Below are 21,044 nucleotides of genomic sequence, written 5' to 3' on the forward strand. Positions count from 1 at the left end.
GAAACACCCATCATCCATTTGCTGCTTTCCCCTGAGTCATAAGACTTCTATCTGTGTGGCTTCTAGGTTAATGAGAAACAGTAAGATTAAAAACGGTATTACTGAATTCCTTTCCCCAGACCTCAACTTCCCCATCCATGAAATGGGTGTGAGAGTGGTGGTGTGGTGACCATACACAAGTCAGGAAGCTTCCTCTGAGGCCTGCTGGACATTATGCTGTCCTAGAAGCCCTGGAGGTACAGCCCCCAGGCTACCCCAAGGCTAGGTACAAATCAGAAATGGGAAGAGTGGGAAGGAGAAACAGAAAGAAGAACGGGGTGGAGGAGAAGAAGACAGGGAAGGAGGGCAGCAGAGGGCACAGCGATCAGAGATGTGTAGGCCCAAGATGAGCACCTGTTTGCAGCTCAAACAGGGGGTTCAATGCAGCTTCCACCTCTATCAGCCTCTGTGAATATCCCCGATTTTATACATAGTTTTACATCTATTGTGCAGGAAAGCAATTTTTAAAGATTTGCAACCAATGAGAAAAATGAGAAAAATGGATTATGACAGAATTGTGTGTGTCTTTATAGGAGGGATCCTGGCCCTTGGGGACACTCAGAACTCCTGAGGTGACCTCAGTGAGGGCGGGGTGGGCACAGTCTCATCCCCTGGGGGCCTGGTGCACCATCCATCCATGCATCCACGCATCCATCCATCCATCCATCCAAGCATCCATGCATCCATGCATCCATGCATCCATCCTGGCATCCATCCATGCATCCATCCGTCATGCATTCATACAAACTGTTACTGAGTGTCTATTGGTTTGCAGACACTGTTGTAGGTATTAGAGATGCAGGTATGAACAGAGGCAGTCAGTAAGTCAGTGAGTAAATGTAAACTCTTTCCCGTGGAGATGGAGAGCAATAAGGTAGGAGAGGAGGCCGTGGGATGGAGGATGCCAACAGAAGGCTCTTCTGAGAAAGTGATGTTTGTGTAAGAACCAAAAGGAAATAAGAGCTAGCCAGAGAGTCATCCAAAGGAGGAACATTCCAGGATGAAGACATAGAAGTAGGGAGAGAAGGGTGCCCTTCATGACTGAGAAGACCAGCAAGAACCCAGACAGCAGTGGCTGCTAACAGAGGGACAGAGAGTCAGGCACTAGAGCCTTCCAGGAATGAGAAGGCATGAGCGGGGCTCAGCAGTGGGCAGAGTGGAGGGGGCAGGAAGTCAACCTTGCTGGGGGCTGCGGGGGGATTGGGAGGACAAAGCAGCAATGGGGAATCTGGGGTCCCCCTTCCCTACCTCTGGGCCTGGCAGCCCAAGGGCTGAGAAAGGGAACCAGCTACAGAGGTAGCTGGGCCTCCAGAGGGCCAGGTGGTCATTGATATGTGAAGGTCAAGGGAGCCATCAGAGAAGAGCCCAAGCAATCTACCGGACCGTTTGCAATACTGTCCGTAACGCACCGAGTGGAAGTCCAAAGATGGTCCCTGTTGCTGAGGCAAGGCCCACGGCCACAGGTAGCAATGTCAATGTGCAGGCCTCCTTCTCCCCTTCACTGCAGGGAGGTGGAAGGTAGAGGGGAGGGACGAGGAGCACCCCTCGGCCCAGTGATGTGTGGAGCAGCCTCAACAAGACAGGATCGAGCACATTAGTTTGGGACAGGGACGTGGCAAAGAAGCTTCGCATCAAGTGCCAACATCGCTGGCTGCTTAAGGTCCTGAGTAAAAAAAGGATCCGAAGCTGTGGAGGCTCAGTGAGAAGAAGATGCCACCATTGATTAGTGATGTCTACCATGAGCAGAGGGAGGGCAAGTATCGGCCTGAGTGCCACGTTTCCCAACCCCATCTTGAAGCAAAGCAATGATAATTGGCTTAATGTTGAAACCCAAGTCTGTGAGCAGCTTGCGAGGCCGGCTGGGGGTGTAAGTGGGGGCTGGACACAGGCCCTGCCACCAGAGACCCAGACCTGTGCACAGCACCTCTGGGCCTCCTTAGATCACGGGGCTGCTCCGGGAGAAAGGGGTCAGAAGTCCTGTTTCATGGTGGCCTCGTATTAGCAGATAGACCACAACAAGGAAGAAGAGATGCTCGAGAAGCAGACAGCTCCCCTGTCGCTCTGGCCTGGCCCCCGAAACCCACCCAGCCGCTCCATCTGCCTCCACCAGCCCCTGCCTGAGCAGCTCACAAGTTACAACCCCCACAGATCACCTGGGGAAGACACCTAATTACCAGGGGGTTGGGTGCAAATGTGGGTGAGGAGAAGTAAGTGGGACCCGGTCTTTCAACCCCAAGCCACACTACCTAGGAGGAGCTGAAAGCTCTGGGCCTGCAGGGAAGAGAGTTTTGCAGCAGACGGCAGGCCAGAGCGTGTGTCCCTCCAGCACATAAAGGGCTGCCACATGAAAGAGGATTCAGCTCGTGTGGCCCTGCAGCAGGATCCCCAGCCATCTTCACATGAGGTAAAGCCCTTCGGGAGGGTGTGTATGTGTGTGTACATGCACGTTCAGATATTCTGCTTTACCAAGCCTGGGGTGCGGCTCAGGCCTTGGTATTTTTTAAAATTAAATTTCCAGGAACGGTTTAGATAAACTGCATAAAGGGCTGGGAAGTAGAAAGTCCCAGGAGGGGAAGCAGATTCCAGACAAGCCATAACGGCTGCCACATGAGGTAGTGAGAGCCTCATCCTGGGGGTTATGTAAATGGAGCGTTTGGCGAGGATGCAGCGGGGGAAATCGGGTGTGGACTTCTAAGATTTTGAGGCCTGGTCCCTCTTCCTTCACTCCTGAGGTATACCTGATAGACCTCCAAGACCCTGGAGTCTGCTGGCATGGAATCTTCCAGCATTTTCTGCCTGGCTGATAAGGAAAGCCATTTAACAAGTCTCCCTCCTCTGACCCTTCCTCAGGACCCCACCCTGCTCCCCACCATTCTCAGGGCAGCCCCACGATCATCCGATCACCCCTGCCCCCGCACCATAGCTTAGAACTGCAAAGGCTTCCAAATTTGTTTTGGTTGAAGTTCAAACTCAAGGCACGACTCTCCGAGGACTCCTGATCTTGCTCACCTTGCCGGCCCCACCCTCCCCTTGTCCCAGACACCATGGCCTCTCTCTCCCCTCGAAGGAGCCCCGCTGCCTCCTGCCCTAGTCTTCTGTGCCTGTGGGTCTCACTCCCTGGACCCAGCCGGGCCTCAGGGGCATCTGCTGGTCCCAGAGCTCTTGGCGGGGCATCTCCCCTGTGATGTGTCACGTGTCACTTCCTAGTCACCATCCCCTGACTCTTAGGCCTGTTAGTAAGTGTGTCTGTGAGTGGCAGCCACCCCCACCCGGCCTAGGCCTGGAGGGCGGACCATGGCTGGGCTCTCTCCATCGGATCCCAGCCCCTAGAGTCAGCCCAGAAAGGGTTTCCAATGCAAGTTAAGGGATTCAGCTGGATTTTTATTAGGGAGCATTTCAGACCCTTTCAAAAAGCCTAAAAAAAGAATGGGTCCACTTGCCAGTACAGGATCCCACCAAAACCCCTGCACGTGAGCTTCAGGGCCACAGAAATCCATCCAGGGGCCCCTGGGGCCAGGGAACCCTGCTCTGAAATCTTCACTAACCACAGCAAGCATTCCTTTCTTCTCCTTCCAAAAAAAAAAAAAAAAAAAAAAAAGAACAAAAATGTAAAAACTGGCTACACGAAGCCAAGGACGCTGGTTAGAAGGTTCATCTGGGGGTGGGGGCTGCTCGGCCACCTGGACACCAGGTTTCTAACCACCGCCGTGCACCTGCCCGTGAGCCTCTCCGGGCCAACCCCGGGCCTAGGAGCCGGCAGGGCCGAAGAGCTGAGCCAGCGGGCTCCTTCCTGCTGCAGACCCTCCCCGGCCTCGCCGCCCACCCAGGGCCCGGAGACGGCGCGTGGGCAGGCCGAGTAAAGCCCTCGGCAAACGTGTGGACGGGCTTCCTAGGGCTGCTTCAGCGGATTAGCACAAGCACGGCGGCTGGAAACACCACCAAGTTATAATCTTCTAGCTCTGTAGTTCCAAAGTCTGACGCAGGCTAAATTCACGGCGTCAGTGGGGCCGTGTCCCTGCTGGAGGCTCCGAGGGAAATCCATTTCCTTGTCCCTTCCAGCTTCTAAAAGTCACCCGCGTTCTCCACTTGTGCCCTGTACCTTGTTCTCAGCTTGTGCCCTGTACCCCGCCTCCACCTTCAAAGCCGGCGACATCTCCCCTCTCTGCCTGCCTCTGGACTCCCACCTGTCCGACCCCAGTAAAGAGGGCTTCTCCCCCCTTGAGGACCCCTGTGATTACAGTGTGATGTGGGCCCCCCTGGGCCATCCAGACCGACCCTATTTTCAGGTCAGATGATAGCAACCCTCATTCTGTTGGAACCCTTGGTCCCCTTTGCCATGTAGTCACCAGTTCCAGGGACTAAGACAGGGACACCTGGGGACCTGAGGGCTCACCCCTCAGACAGCAGCACGGCAGGCCAATGTGAGGGGACAGGGCAGGTGGGCTTTCAGCCGCCGGGCTCCTAGCATCTGGGTGGTCATTTCTGCAGTCCACTGGGAAATTGGTTTGCTGGTGAAGTTCATTTGTTTGCAACTTTCTTTTTGTTCTGGGGTAGAATCGAAGTGCATCTTTGCAGAGGCAGCACTCAATGTGCTGGAGAACATGGCACAAGCCAGGGTGTGGGCATGGAGGCCTCAGGTGTCCACAGTGCTAGAGGCTGGTCCGGGCCAGCCCAGTCCCCAAACTCATCCCAGCCTCCCCAGGCCACCAGATGCCAAAACCAGAGGCCTGGTCAGCCTGGAGGTTAAGAGGACCATGTCCCAGTCAACCCCCGATGCTGGCACAAAGGTGGGCCCAAGCGGGGCTCTGCAAATGCCTGGTGAATTGTCAGAAGACATTTAACAGGATCGCTGGGGACGCCAGAGCCCACCAAGTATAGGCAGGTGCCTCCTGGCAAAAACCAAAAGGGCTCTAATCCCAGGACTGCCACCTACTTGCTTTGCTGACTTGGAAAAGTTACCTACGCTCTCTGAGCCTCATTTTTGGGGAGGCCACCCTCCTCCGAGCCTCAAGAACCACAGAGCACCATGCACCCTACAAGTACCTAAACGTCTCAATCCCTGGAAGTTTCCTTGGAGGAATGTACCAATAAACATTTTCTATTAATCTTAGAATTGCTTGCTATATAAATTCTACCTTTATTTTTAATTTGTTTTTACTTATAATAATGCAACATGGTGACGAACCTAAAAGTATCCCCACAAAATATACCAAAAAGTCTAGTGCTTTTTTTTTACCTATAGTAACAAGACATTTCAGACAAACCTAAAAGTATCCGAAATAATACACAAAAAAACCCCAACACCACTCCCTCATATTTAACAAGTACTAAAATATTTTTCACTCTAAGAACAAAAATGAAAAACACAGCAAGCAAACTCCCCTCATGTCTCCTCCTCTTCACTCCCAAGAGCAGCCTCCCTGGGGACGGCGGTGCCGTGTTCCGCTCCACGCCTTTCGAGCTTTCTTTCAGGTATTTGTGGCCATCAATTCGTCTACCTGGGAATTCACACAACTGGCATCTTGTCATACTGATGCTTTGCTACGCGCACTTCTCACTGAACTTTCTACTTTTATACGGTGAAGGCGGTGAGCTCGGCGCAGGATGGGATTTTGTGGGGTTGGCTTCCTGCCGTGTCAGCTGGGGGATCATTGGCCGAGCGGAGTCACAGCCCTATGGGGGTCCTGCTGGGGCCCGTGGGGTCCCCAGGGTCCGCACATCAGCCCCCACCCCGCCCTGCACATACCTGCGACGTTGGCCACCCGCAGGGCTTCCTGGTTCTTGGGCGTCTTGGAGCGGTTCTGGCTGCGCTGCTTGGCGCCCGTGGAGCGCGTGCTGCGGAGGTGGACTTCCGTGGCCTTGAAGAAGGCCACCATGAAGGGCTGCTTGTTCTGGGGCCCGTGCCGCCCGATCAGGCCCGCCAACTTGGGGTTGATGCTCTGCCCTAGACCGGAAGCAGCCAAACGCACAGATGGATTACGGGAGAAGCGGTTAGCAGGAGGGGCTGCGGGGACACGAGCTCGTGGTTCACCCCTGCATCTGCCGCGCTCCCGCCAGCGAGGCCTGCTTCGGCATCTACCCTGGGCCAGGTTGTTCAGGAGCTCGGAGCACAGCAGGGGGACCCACGGAGAAAAGCTCCTGTCCCCCGGGGCGTGCATGCAGCCAGGGCAGGTGGGCCACCCTGGTGACAGGTGTGCAGGGAGAGAAGCAGGGGGGAGAGGGGGCCGGCTGAGGTCTGCAGGACTCGGGCTGGAAGTTCCACCTACAACCCATTGGCCAAAGCAGGTCATGCGATCCACCCAATTTCAAGAAGTGGGGGAGACCCGCTTGCGAGGGGTGGGAGGTGGGGATGTTGAAGCAGCAGCGGAGAGACCGGCCGCCTGGTTGGAGCACAGGCTGGGGGGAAGCGGGGAAGGAGGAGGGCTCCATGGGACAAATCATGGGGGACCTCGGGGAGCACAGATAACAGACGGTCCTGTGGGCAACAGCACGCGCTCTGCTTTATTCTGTTTATGGAGTCGAAGTGTCACACGCAAATCAATGTCCCCCCAGAACCTCAGGACGTGATGTTATTTGAAAAGAGCCCCTTTGTAGATATAATTAGCTACGAGAAGGTCATACAGGACTTGGGGGGTGGTGGTGGCACCAACCCAATGACCAGTGTCCTTAGAAGAAGCCGCCCACACGCATGCACACCGATACACACCGATGGGGCCAACGGACGCCAAACTCCAGTGGGGCTGGGAGAGGCAAGGAAGGACTCATTCCTCGAGCTTTCAGAAGGGGTAGAGCCCTGGGACTTCTCCAGTCCTCGGGGAGGATGGAGGCCTGCTGCTGTGAGCCTCCCGGGGGGGGCCTTTGTAGCTGCCCTGGGGGGGCACTGAGACGGCTGCCTGAAGTGGCAAACGGTGGGGTGAGCTGCTGAGCAGCGGGCGCCCCGGGCGGACAGTGACGGAGCACCCCAGGTGCCCCAGGGCCGGGGGAGGCCAGTGGGCATCCCGGGAGAGGAACAGGGCTGGCCCCAGGTGGCGGGGAGTGCGGCTGGCCGGAGACAGATCCTCGGTGCTACGTTTTTCAAATGCATCCTAGGAAATTTTTTTTTTTAAGATGTTATTTATTTATTCATGAGAGAAACAGAGAGAGAGAGAGAGAGATTGAGAGAGAGAGAGGAGCAGAGGCACAGGCAGAGGGAGAAGCAGGCTCCATGCAGGGAGCCCAACGCAGGACTCGATCCCAGGACCCCAGGATCACACCCCAGGCTGAAGGCAGGTGCTAAACCGCTGAGCCACCCGGGCTGCCCCATCCTAGGAATTTATGTCGAATGTTTGTTTTGAGAGAATTACAGATTCATAGGAAGCTGCAGAAGAAAGTGTAGAGGGACGGGCCCAGCTGCACCTGGCGGTCACGCTACAGACCTGGGTACAGGTACATCCCAGGCTGGGAGGCAGCAGGCCCCGGACCTACTTTGAGAGAAAACGCTGGCCGAATTTGCTAAGGGGCTGGACAGAGAGGGTGTGAGGAGATGCAGAGTCACACCTGACCTTCACGCTCTGGGCCTGAGCACCTGGAAGAAGGCAGGTGGGGAAACTGAGGCAGGGGTAGGGGCAGGGTGGAGAGAATGAGCCGGGGAGGGAAGGGCGGAAGACAGAACGCAGGGTGGTTTAGTGGCCGCTGTTTGCCACGACCACCTGTCCCGAGGGAAGCTGGCAGGTGGGCAGCCTGGGTGCGGCCCTGGATCCAGAGGGAGACGGCCCTGGCACCAGACGTGCTCTGGCCTGGTGCCCGCCTTCTCGGGTTCAAGTCCTGCCTCTGCCACTCAACACACAGACGCTTCTCAGAGCAGAGCTCTGCACGTCGGAAGCGCCGGATAAACGCGGCTCAGGGCAGCGGGCGGGGTCCCCCGGGGGAGCTCACTGGGGACAGCGTGTAGCTGGACGAGCCGCGCGAGGGCTGAGCCCGGGCACCCCGGATCCCCCCTCCGCTGAGAGGTCAGGGGTTGCACCGGGGATCCCAGTTAGGGAGGACCTGGGAAGATCGGGAAGGTGCTTGGGGAGGAGGAAGGAGGACCCCCGGCGGATGTGGGGCCCTAGAGACGGCAGCGAGGAGGAAGCAGACGCAGCCAGCCCCGCGTCCTGTGCTCCGCGGCTGGGGGGCGGGACGGGAGCCGAGGACAGCCCGGCCGCTTGGGCCCGCGGCCAACATGCAGTTAACGTCACGCGCGTGGTGATGAGAATTCCGAAGAAAGATGAAGCAAGAGACAGGGCAAAGGAAGCCTGTCTCACTCACGAGAGCGCAGCTCAGAGACGCCCAACAGGCTGCCCACGGACGCCCAGCTCCGAAGGGAGGACAGAGCGGAATTTGAACCCAGGCCGCATCACTGTGACACGGAGGCGCGACCCCAAGTGAGGTGAGGGGGTCAGAGGCCAACAAACACGGTGCTCTGGGAGGCCCCGGGCCGCCCGTCCACATCTGGAATCAACTTCACCTGGAGCCCCCCGCCCCACCCCCCCAGGCCCCGACAGGCCCAGGTCAGGAAACCCAGCCTCCCGGGACCTCATCGGCACCACGGGGTTCGCTTTGGTTTTTTAACAGCTAATGTTTAAGAGCGCAAACTTCCTCCATCCACCACGGTTTCACCTTCACCCCCTTGAACGTTCTCGGCTTGCCTGCATTCTTCAGCAAGGGTTTCCTCGAGTTCATGCATTTATAATTCGAACGATTCTATAAAAGAAGCCATTAAAGCTGAGCCCCTAGGAATTGTATCTTGCCCCCACCCCCACCTGGAAGGCTTTTAGGGCAAAATAAAAATGCCTGGCCCGAAAACCTGATGCTGTTCCAGATACAGTAAAGTCACGTGCTGCGAGGGCTCCGTGCAGCCCGGCAGGCGGGGGTCGGGCCGGCTCTCGCAGCTGCTCGCGCAGCCGGGTCCAGGGACCCAGGGACCCACAGCCTTGGGTGACGATGGGCAGACGGAGTGGGGGGAAAGGAAAAGAACTTCAGGGAATTTAAACTCACATCTGCCGCTGCCCACCCAGTGTGGGCCAGCAGAGGTCAAGTTGGATGCTGGGGCCTCCACGGCCTCATCTGTAAAATGCGGATGATGCCACGTGTCTCACCCGTGCCCCCATTCCCTGGCACCTAGCTCAATTTTCATTGTGGCCTCTGTGCCTTAGGGGACCCCACTCCGGCCACAGGGTCTAACGGACAAGAACTAACCCTCCAGCTGCAGTGACTGGCTGGACAGGCACGTGACCCAATGCAGCCAATGAATGGAAGAGGTTCCCTGGACGTTCAGCCTTCAAAAGCAACCTTCTCTCTCCCTGGACAAGACGGAGGGAGGAGGAGTGGACGGAGCCCCAGAAATGGCCACCAACTGGAGACCACGAGAGGGTTACATTTTCAAATGGGGCTGATTCCTTCAAATGGAAGGAAGAGCAGAGACAGACACGGCATCGCTGGTGACATCGCTGAGCCACTGGATCAAACCAGTCCTGAAGCTCGTTTCTTGCCCCAACCACCGAGATGAACAAACCCCCGTAACTGTTTAGTCTAAGCTGCATGCACGTGTGCGCAGTTCCTCGTAACTGGGACTGCACTGTGACCGCTGTCTCATATAAACCCGGCCTTTACGCAACACACTGTGGACGTCTTTCCACATCAGGGAAACACACTGACCTCATCCCTCATGGCCACAGAGGAGCCTTGCATCTGGAATGGCCTTTACCTCATCCTCTCCCACCAACGGACATTTAGGTCATGTGTCCCAGGCTTGAGTGACCACCCTGTTACCAATCCATTGGTTCATTTGGTGACTACCGATGGACACCTACCGTGTGCTGGGCTCGGAGCCAGGTACAGGTGCAGCAGTGAGCCAGGGCGGCCCCCCAAGGGCCCCCAGGGAAGGAGATGGGCTCGGGGATGCGGAGTATCGTGTCTGATGGTGGTGATGGCCACGAAGCAACAAGGGCCGGGTCGGGGGCAGGGACAAGAGAGACTGGTCAGGGAAGGCTTCCTAGCCACAGGAGTCCCGGGGAGGAAGGTCCCCCACGGAGGAAGGGCAGATGCCAAGACCAGGAGATAGGAACACATGCAGCGTGTTGGAAGAATGGGGCAGGGGGGACCAGAAAGGGGGGGTGATAAGGCTGGGTCCCTGGGGGCCTTCATGGGGACTCTGGATCACATTCTAGGTATGGCGGCAGCCTCAGAGGGTCTGCAGAGAGGAACAGGGCCAGATTCCAGGCTGAGAGGCCCACGTGGCCTGGCGTGTGAGGCAAACGAGGTCCCTCCCACCACACTCTCCCCCAGAGCCCCGCACTTTGGGCAGCCTCTCTGGGTCCTGCACATATTTTGCCGCCCTCCCACAGCCCAGGGATTCAGGGCAGGGTGGCCGCCTCCACCCACCACCCCAGCACAGGACAGGGCTCTAAGACTGGCCAAAGCACCTTCACCAAACAGACAGTGGCGACACAGTGGCTCGTCCCCAGCACCGGGCACTCGGGCCTCAGGGGCACTAGAGGATGTGCAGAGGGGTCCCCGGAGCACCCTCTCTGCAAGTTCTGACGACCAAAACTGTCTCCACGCACTGCTTAGTGTCCCCTGGGAGGCCATGTGTCCCAGGTGGAGAGCCAGGGCTCTACACATACCCTCCCCTAAAGCGAGCACCTGTCCTGGACGGACCCACGAAGGAAAGTCCTTGCAGTCAAGGTTTTCAATGCAAAACGCTAGAGACAATGTGGCATTTTTATCAAGACAACGAACGGACCAGACACCTAAATAATTCATTCATCTCTTTACAAAATATTCATGGTGCATAGGCCAGGGCCCAGGACCACTCTGTACCCTGAAGGTCACAACCAGAACGATACAGGCCCAGGCCCCGCCAGGCCCCGGGAAGGAAGCACAGAACAAGACAGAGCGACGTCACATCAGGGAGAAAAGACATTTAAAGCCTACGCCAATACATGCAAGTATGTACATGTGTATGGTTTATTTTTGCTTTAATACCTCCAAAAAGGGCCGAGAAGGGTTTTAGTGAAGGAGAAGACATGTGGGTTGTCTGGGAGAAGAATTGCATCTCATTTTATGGCATCACAGGATATTGGCTTTACTTAGCACGTGCAAGGGCAAGTATCTGTGTCGAGAGTTTGTATCTAAACGTCCGGGACGAGTATCACCGAATAGGGAGCCAGGCCACACGCATTTGGCAGAGGGCTCGAGGTAGGAGAAGCTAACAGATCATGGCAAGGAGGAACACGAAACGTAATACTTTAACTGTAACTTCTGTATCTTCAGGGAAGTTGGGAAAGATCTACAGTCTAAGCTAAGAGTTAAGTGAAAAACAACCAAAACCAAAAACCTCACCTGAAGATTTGCCCAAGAACAGGGTTGCCAGACTTTGCAAGTAAAAATACAGGATGCCTGGTTATCGGAGTCTCAGAGCAATGAATAATGTTGGCAGCGTGTGGGGCATACGTACACTAAGTAATTACTTGTTGTTTACCTGAAATTCAAACCTCACTGGGGGTCCTGTATTTTAACCTGCCAAGAGGTGCTCCTCAAGCCAGGAGAGAAAGGTCTTCCGGATGGATCATCAGCACTGATCCCCCTGCTGGCTGCAGCAAAACGTGATGGTCCGGGCATCTGGTCCACCCAGGAGGCAGGTCAGGGGGCCCAGGGCGATGGCTTCACTGGTTTCTTCTTCTTTAGTAGAACACACGGTGGGCCTCTTGGAGGGATAGATTTTACCTCTGTTTTTTTTTTTTTTTTTAATTTTATTTTAATTTTTAAACGAGCATATACAGATGTGTATACAGATGTGAGTCTTCACGAATATATAGACTGATGTGATCACCACCTCCACCAAGATGCAGAACGGCTCCAGCACCCCCAGAACTCCTTTGAGCCGCCTGTTACCTCCGTGCATCGAAACCGGAGATGCCTCTGCTTCCCAGGGACACGTGTTGATGTCCGGAGACATTTTTGGGAGATTTACAACTCGAGGGAGGGGCATCTCCATCTAGCGAGTAGAGGCCAGGGATGGTGCTAATCATCCTACGATGCTCAGGATGACCCAACAGGGAATGAGGCAGCCCCAGCGGTTCAACAGTGCCAGGGTAGAGAAACTCTACCTTGTAGACCTGCTCTTGGTCCACTCCCGGCCTCTGGCAACTACTGATCCGTTCTCACCCCCATAGCTTTGCATTTTCTCAATATCTCATGTATGTGGACTCCCACTGTCTTCCGCTTCAGCTTACTTCAACCTGGATGTCTCTGAGATTCGCCTCTGGGGTCGCAGGTTCCAGCGGCCCACTTTCTGGTTGCTGACTACCCTTCTGTACTACGGATTTGATCCAGTCACTGAGTAGTAGTCTGCAGTGTGATCTGACCTGGCTCATTGATCCATTCAGCTGGTGGAGGACACCTAGGTTGCTTCTAGTTTGGACGGTCATGAACATGAGGCACAGTGACCACCAGGTTTTGCGTGAACTTGTGTTTCCCTTGCTGTGATGGAAAGCGGAAGTGAAATCCTTCGTGCTGCTTATTTCCACAGCCTTTGCACACTCCACGTGCCTGCCTGTTCCCAAATCACCACACCTACTGTCTGTAGAGGCCGGCAAAGCTGTCTGAGCAAGACTCTGCTCCACTCCGGAGCTGAGAGGAGAATGCCCAACCCTTGCAGTGCTCAGGGAGGCAGAACTGGCTGGTTGTGGATGCACGCACCATGCCCAGCCCCTTTGTCCCTGGCCCTCCTCCACACAAGGAGGCTACAAACAGACCCTTCCCAGTCCCCCCGCAGCTCCTTCTAGGATGGGCGCTGCAGGCTTCTCAGAGATGTCCTCCTCCCCCAAAAGGGCTGGCGGATGGAAAGAAGAGCCTTGATCTAGCCCCCCTGCTTCCTTCTTCCATGCTTGGGGATGTGGAGGCCAGCATCTTGCCAAACGTGATGTGATGAGTCCCAGGACACAATGGGAGGCCAGGAGGGAAAAAAAAAATCTTGACTTGTTGATTCTGTAACCCAGGGATTGGCAGGTGACACCCTGCAGGCCAAATCCATTCTGTTTTTGCAAATAAAGTTTTACTGGAACGCCACCTTGCACACTTGTGCACACGTTTACCACCTGCTTTCACGCTCTAATGCCACAGCTGAGGAGCTGTGCGAGAGAAGCCTGACCCACCAAGCCTAGAATGCCTGCTGACACTTTACAGGGAAGTGTGCTGACCTCTGCCCTAACCGACCCCAGACCCACATACCTCCACACCTGTAAAGGAAACCATAATCGCCCCGAGATAAGACGCTTTTATTGTCTATCATTTGCCGATGAAAGTATTGCTGGCAGAGTGGGTTCTAGCCACTGCTGGCTCACGATAAAGATGAGAAGTGACCGTTACTGAGCGTTTGCTCCGAGCCAGGCTGCGCTGAGGCCATTCCATGTGTGGCTGCTCCTGACTCCACACTTACAGATGGGGAGGCTGGCTCGGAGCTATGGACATAACCACTAAACCATCGCTGAGTCCAGGTGGATTGAAACACAGGAAGGGAAAGGTTCCCGGGGCATGGATGTGGCCGACCTACAGAGCCTCCAGGGAGGGACTCCCCGAGGCGTGAGGAGGAAGGTCTTCCAAGAGGTGAGCGGCCCGCGGTGTGGCTGGGGACTGGGGGCGGAGGGCGAGCCGGTGCCTCAGGCCACCGCTGGCGGGCCCTGGAGCGCAGTGAGCAGAATCGGCACGCCCAGCCCAGGGGGCTCCCCAGGAACAGGCATGGAGCCCAGATGGGGCCCCTAAGGAGAGGAGAGCACAGCCCAATCAGGGAAGGCGACATTTCTGTTTCTTGGGGCTTGTTTATTTTCCAGGCCCCGTGGAGGCCCGCAGCACAAGAATGCACTTTGCTGAGTGTGCAAAACACATACATTGCAGCCACCTGTCTCGATGCTGCAAGGCTCAAGTGACAAGTGACAATGGAGTTAACGCTCAGGGCATCTGCTTGGCCCCAGCCACCCCGTGTTGTCCCAGCCGCGGCGGCCCACCCAGCCCTGCAAGGACCCATCCCAGCCTCTGGGTCATCATCAAGGCCTCCTCTTTTCTCTCGCTCGGCTTCTGGACAAACAGGATGTGAAGCAATCGCAAAGGCGAAGGCACCTTGGAGCCAGCTGCGCCGTGGGCGGGATCCCTCGCCAACCTCGGCTTTACGGGGCTTAGTCTCCCCAGCTGCCGTGGGCGAGTGGCTCACCTCCCAGGCCCGTCCCAGCCGCTGCAGCCCAGCCTCGCGCTGGCACAGCATCCGCCCTCGATCCTTTAAATGCCTCGCAATCCCATTCAATCCCATCTGGGATGATCAAGAGACGGACACGTGCTCTCGCGCCCGAGGAGAGAAGCCCGAGGCTCCCTCTGCGCCCAGACGTCCAGAACACACGCGTCCGACTTCAGGAAGCAGACACAGGGTGGGTGGGAGGAGACGGGGCCCTCCTGGTCTGCGAGCAGCAGCCCGACGCAGGGAGGCGTGAGGTGGGCCAATGAGGCCGCCGGCTTGTCCTCTTGGATTGGAGAGATAGGGAGGAGGGGGACCCTATAAACTAGGACAAGATGCTGAAGTCCTTGTCTGGGGGACAAATGACTACATCTGCAAGGGCAAAAGTGTCTTCAACCCAAAGCGGTGTCTTCATCTCCCCGTAGCTTTGGGACGGAAGGTGACAGACGCCAGGAAAACCATGAATGTTGATCTGGGGAGCAGCTGGAAGCCCTTGTGAGGACCCCAGAACTTGTCTTCACAGCCTCACCCCTGACCTGCAGCATATGGTCCCGCCACCGTCCACCTTCCTATGAGAATATGGGCGCTGTGACAGCAAAACCCTGCAGACCCGGGCCCCAGGGCCTGCAACGATCCCTGGCTCGATCACATGTTTGTTGAGCGAAGAAACGTGTTTCCAGGACAGGCGGAGAGGCTCTCCACCGTAGGAAGCTGGTTCTAACAACCAGGTGTGGGGCGGGGAGAGTCCGGCGACGCTCCACGGCCCGGGATGCAGGGCCCGGGGCCATCCTGTCCGCAGGCACAGTGCCCAGGCCCGCAGTACTTTTAAGGGCCCATGAAAATGTTTGACTGTCTCTTAAAATCCGAAGAAAACTTTTGAGGGTTGTGGAAAATGTTTTAATTTTTAACCCAGCCAGGATTATGTTCATCTTTATACCAACATGGTCATAAAACATGGTTTTCCTTTTTTTTTTTTTAATGGAGGGAGGAACCCACAAAAGTCAAATGCAGCCCTGGCCACTTCTGTTAGCCCTGCAGGAAGCCCACTGTCTTCTGGGTTTTTTTCTCAAACCCCTTCCTTCCCAGGCAGGAAGCAGGGTGCTGTGGGGTCCTGAGCTGTCTGTCCGGATGGCCCGGCCGTGCACCCAGCAGGGGCTCATAGAATACACACCACTCCCCAAGCCTGGTCTCTGCTGACCACACTCCTCGGACGGCGTTCCAGGGAAGAGTGAGGTTGGGGGGCTGGAGTCACAACCCCCGGTGAAGCCCAGGTCTGCCCAGGGCACCGGGCGACTTCAGGTATGTGGCTCCTCCTTCTCGGCCTGGGTTTCCTCATCTGCTAACGTGTTGATGCTAATGGCTGTGCTTCCCAGGCAGGTCCCCGCGAGCACAGAGCACGCTGATGGCAACCAGGAGGGTAACAGGAAGCATGAGTGAGCGTAGACGGGGTGCCAGGCCCAGGGCTCAGCATTCCACGGGAATTCACTTTTCTTCCCAATCATTATGCACCCGCAGAACGGAAGAAGGGACAAGGCATCGAGAGGCTGGACCGACTGCCCAATGAGCAGGGCCTGGGCCGTTGGCTCTAGGGTCCGGGTGGGAGCCGCTGGCCTGTCCCTATTGTGCACAGGAGCCCCAAGCCAGCACCCTGGGCCGCGGCCACAGCCCCCCTGCCAGCTGGCTAGCCCTTCACTCCGGGGAAGCCAGAACGTGTCTGCACCCCACCATTCAGGGTGCCTCCTCTGTCTCCCACCGGCACCCAGCAGGGAGCACCGCCTGCATGGCTCAGGGGCGGCTGCCTCTCCTCTCTTCTGTACAAAGGAGAAGACAAGCAGACGCCAGCCCTCCTTCCCACAGCGTCCTGTCCTCCGATGAGACAATGCTCCCCGGCTGGCTCCTGATGAGCCACAGGTGCCCGGAGCGTTTATGGGCTTCTCCCCCGCACGGCGCTGGTGGAGCAGAAGCCCCGGCGTCTCCCCAGGGGCCCCGACAGGAAGGCACAGCTGCAGAGGGAACAGACGCTCGACTCCTGGGTGGTCTCGGGAGGTATCTGGAGACCCGCGGAGCAGAAGGCTCGCCTCACACCAGACACCAAACTTCTCAAAGACGATCTGGGACATCTGAGCCTCACTAGGACGGAAGCAAGCTCAGCAGCGTAACCGTCGTCAGCATGCCCATTGTATGGGTGTGAAAACAGAGGCCCCCGAGAGGGGACATGCTCCATATTCTGGGAGCCACCCATCTAGTGGCTGCAAGATGCTGCCGGGGTCTGGATGAGGATTAGACGCTGTACCTGACTCAGGGCCCCTCCCCGTCACCTCGCAGAGGGGGCCCTGGGGCCTGGGCACGGGCGCCACGCCCGGAACTCAGCTTGCCCAGGTGCCGCAGGAGGCAGGGACCTGGCTGCTCCTACAGGCCACACGGCCGCGGTGTACTGGCACACGGAGCCCAGCACCCACGGGCACGGTGGGGCGCTCAGCCTGGGCATCATCTTATTAGCAGCTACCCCAAAACACAGGGCAAGGCGTTGCCGGCGTTGTCAGCCCTGGGTCAAGGCCCTGAGTTATTCAAGGAGCCTGTGAGAAAAGGCAGGTTCCTGGGCCCAGTCCTCTGGGACCCGGCAACAGTGGGTCTGGGGTGGGGGCCCAGGAGTCAGTCCACTCAACAGGCCCCCAGCCACCCCACCCGGGGGCTTCTGATGGACACCGGGGTCAGAGGGAAAGCAACGCATCGCCAGGAGCCTGTGGTTTCAGAAACGTTGGGTTTATGTGCTTGTCTCATTCCCAAAAGGATCCTGAAATTCATACCCCTTGAGCCATTGAACGCTTTGCGCCTTTCGGATGGCTCGAGTGGGTAGGCCTTCCCCGACCCAGGCCACCAGGTCAAACTTGCTGCTCCGGCATGCACCGTGCCCGGCCAGAACACCCAGATCTTTGGGTGGCGGCGGCAGCCTTGCCCAGCTCCAGGTGCCCCCGGGGAGGAGACGGGTCCCAAGTCAGGGGTACAGCTTCCGATCCTTGGCCGGACCCTGAGCAGCATCGTATGTGCAAGGCTATGCTCCCCCTAGATGAGGGGGATCCCCGGGTGGCTCCCGGAACGTGGAGCCACACACCTCTGTCTCCTCTGCTGTACCATGAGGATCTTACTGGCAGCACCTGCCTTGCGGCCCCCAGGGTGGGCATGACAAGAGACCACAGCGTAAAGCACTGACTCTGGGCTCAGTCGCTGGCCCGAGTGGAACAATTAAGCTCTTCACCCATGAGCTCATCTGATCCTTCACCACCACCCTGGAAGGTGGAAACTATTATTAACCCTACTTTCCAGATGAGGGACATTTAGGTGACTCACCCTGGATCATGTGGGTAGAAGCAGTAGAGATGAGGTTTGAACCTGTGAGTCTAGCCTCCTGAGCCCAAGCTTTAACCATCGGGCTGTGCCATCTCAACGCTAAGCCTCACCTACATTCTGGGGGCAGAGGAAGCAGAAGCTGGAGGAAACGAGGGCACAAAACCCCAGACTTTGGGGGAGAACAATGATGCCAAGCCTGACACCAGGGGAACCGGGTTGGGTGTCACTTAAGAGAAAAACTAAACTCAGGCCACCCCAAGCCAGCAGGGCAGACAGCTCAGAGAAGCATAGGACCCGTTAAGGTCAGGTTGGAAGAATGAGACAACATCCACACGTCCAGGGAAACGGTCACTCCCCAGAGAGGAGCCAGGTCTACCCGAGACTCCTTTTTACCTCATCTCCAACATGTTCCTCAGGAACTTGTAAGTAAAAAGAAGAGTTGAGTGACTCTATTGCCGAATAAGTTTAGAATTCCTCTATGCTATGTTCCCCATCAGGAAATCCACAATGGACGTTGACAAAATAAAGGTTCTGATAAGTTCTGTAGAGAAACCTGCTTAGTTTATCCAACCTAACACTTTCTTTCTCACACTTTCTCACACTTAACTCATGAATGCTTATTCCCTTTACCCCTGGGACACCCATCGACACTTCATGGGACACAGTTTGAGAGATTTTGGCATACAACAGGGACCGTACATTTGGCCCATGATCATCTGAAAATAATATTTTCAACTTCGTGGACCACAAAGTCTCTGTCCCAACTACCTAACTCTGCTGCGACAGCATAAAAGCAACGCCTAGACAATGTGTAAATGAGTGTGGCTGTGTACTAATAAAGCTTTATGGACACCAAAATGTGAATGTCATATAACTGTACGTCATGAGATAGTCGTCTTCTTTTGATATCTCTCACCCATTTAAAAATGTGAAGACTATTTTCAGCTCCCAGGCCACAGTAAATCAGGACGCAGGCTGAATTTGGTCCACCAGGCATATAGTTTGCCAACCCGATACAGAACAACAGAAAACTCTAGCATTTCTGGGATCTCCCTCCCCCTTTAGGTGTCATGGAAAGAGGAAAGAGGAGGGGAGAGAGGCTGAATGCTCCATCAGTAGAAAGAACAGCCTGGAAGCGAGACAAGCATGGTCCTAAACTCTGCGGCACCTCCCACATGGTGCCTGGCCTCAGGCAAGCCTCAAGTCCAGGCGGCAGCTCCGGACCAAAGCAGTGGCCTCTGATGATAGGAAAGAAAAGAGTCTGCAAAGCCCACCAGTGATAAAGCAAAAGGTTAGACAATGTAGCTGCTCTGTCCATATCCATTTGGTAAAACCTGGCATTAGCCGTAGTAAAAACAAAAAAAACAAAAAAAACTAGAAAGTGGCAGAATATTTGCAGCTCCAATCACAAAGGGCCAGATATCCTTAGAATATAAAGAAGAAAAAGACCCTCACTCCGCCAGAGCAATGGGCAGAGGGTACGAGCGGATGGCACGGAGGGTTAGCTCCGGGGAGGGCACCCAAGAAAGGGCCCGGCCTCCCACCACAGACAGAAAAGCAAAGCCCAACTACAAGGTCCCATTTGTTGTCTCCCTGGTCACCAAAGATGGACAAGTCCGGGCACGGGTACCGTCCAGGCAGGGCCAGCAGGTGCCCCCGGGCACACTGGTGGGGGCGTGAATGGGACGAGCCCCGAGGAGGGGGGACTGACAACATCTCCCAGACGCACAGACAGCGCCCTTTTGGGAATCCGGCCCGGAGCTACACTCACGGGGACAGCGACGTATGCCCTGAGGCTCCACTGCGGGCCCCGTAGGTAAGAGCCGAGGACCCGAAAACACCTCCCCGCCCTTCCCAGGGGCCTGGAGAGGTCAGCGTGGGCAGCAGGGGCAGTAGAAGCACCACCAACACCATTAATACCAAAAGCAACAGCCTCGGTTTAGGGCGTGTGTCCTCGGCATCAGGGGCCACACTCCGCCTCTGCTTCTCGACCCTCTGCCGACCCCAGGCCCCCCAGACCCGCGGAATCAGAATCTGCACCTTAACAAGCCACCCGGGGGATGCATATGCACACTAGCGAGGCCGCAGCTTAAAAACTCTGTGTTTTTAAATTCAGAAGTTTTAAGCTTCTGTGTTAACTCGCCCCATGGCAACTGTGTGTTGGAGATGAGGAGGCTCCGAAAGGGTAGGAAAGTTGCCCAAAGTCACACAGCGAGCCAGCAGCAGACGCTCACCCCGCAGGGACACGACAACACAGCGGCCTCTAACCAAATAGGGCCGCTCTTCAAGGGCTGCAAAGGACCGACCCTCGAGGTAAGTTGTCAGGTACAAAAAAGCAGGGCGGCCAACACCGTATATACTATGCTGCGACTTACAGGAGGAGGAAAAAAAAAAGGAAGGCAGACTCTATATACAGTTGTTTAAACACCCAGAGGGCAGCTCTGAAAAGATAAGCGGATCGGGAAACAGCAGCTGCCTCTGGGGGTGGAAGCGAGCAGCGGCAGAGGCAGCCCCGGGGAGAGTCCACACTCTTGTGCGCATCTGCAGCTTGCATTTTGAGCCACCGGCAAGTTTTACCTACTCAAAAATAAATGTGTTTTTAGTTTGGGTGTTTTTTTTTTTTTTTTCTGAACGCTGGTGTAAGGAAGAAGCTACCCACTCCAAAGTCATCCCCCACTTAATAAGAAACACACTTTGGGGGAAGAAACGGATGCAAGCGGCTCCACCCTAGCTCTGGCTCATCCTCTGTCCTCCCTCGTGGGAGCCGGTGGATGCCTGGCAGAGGGTGAGTGGAAGGCATAGGGCGACGCAGGCGAACACTGGATTCTCCAGGTATTTGGGACGCAGAACCACATTCAGGCTCTCTTGGAAGGGGCTTCAGGCCTCATCCAACGCTGTGGTCCTTAACCAGGGGCAGTTTTGCTCTGCAGGGCACATTTGGTAACATCTGGAGATGTTTTTTTTTTGGGAGATGCTACTGGCGTCTGGTGGGTAGAGGCCAGGGATACTGTTAGACATCCTGCCACACACGGGACACTCAGGGTGTCCTCTGTCTCCCAGTTGGGGCACCTGGGTCATTGCATCTCAAATGGTTATGCGTTCAGGCACCACCTGGGGCTCCAGTTAAAATGCTGGTTGTAACGCAGCAGGCCTGGGATGCAGCAGAGTCTGCCTTTCCGAGAGGATGCCAACCCTGCTGGTGCAGGACCTCACTCTGCACAGCGAGGCTTCACCCAACCCGGCCTTGGCCAACTGTGTAATCATCTCTTGCAAAGGGGGCAGGTACTACTTTTGCTGGGGATCGAAATGCTGGACAATGAGTACTGGTGGCAGCGGGGGGGGGGGGGGCGGGGGGGGGACACTCTTTTGATGGAAACAAGCATGAGCTTGCTGAGCACCTATGTGAATCCAG

At 56.1% G+C, this 21,044-nt stretch overlaps 1 protein-coding gene across 2 annotated transcripts in view; it reads right to left on the reverse strand.

Moving 5' to 3' along the window:
* BMP7 (bone morphogenetic protein 7) overlaps window positions 1–21,044 on the reverse strand; it is a 92,077-nt gene that overhangs the window by 9,495 nt on the left and 61,538 nt on the right. The window contains exons 4-5 of one of the 2 annotated variants that reach the window (XM_072801504.1): window positions 5,786–5,983; window positions 5,204–5,537 (exon numbers count right to left, since the gene is read on the reverse strand). In XM_072801504.1, the coding sequence (XP_072657605.1) occupies window positions 5,272–5,537; window positions 5,786–5,983 (464 nt within the window). In that variant the 3' untranslated portion in view covers window positions 5,204–5,271. Of the gene's footprint in view, window positions 1–5,203; window positions 5,538–5,785; window positions 5,984–21,044 lie in introns of those variants that run through there. The other variant, XM_072801503.1, reaches the window with a different exon arrangement.

Source organism: Canis lupus, chromosome 26 (assembly GCF_048164855.1).
Source record: "Canis lupus baileyi chromosome 26, mCanLup2.hap1, whole genome shotgun sequence".
In the NCBI taxonomy this organism is placed as follows: Eukaryota; Metazoa; Chordata; class Mammalia; order Carnivora; family Canidae; genus Canis; species Canis lupus.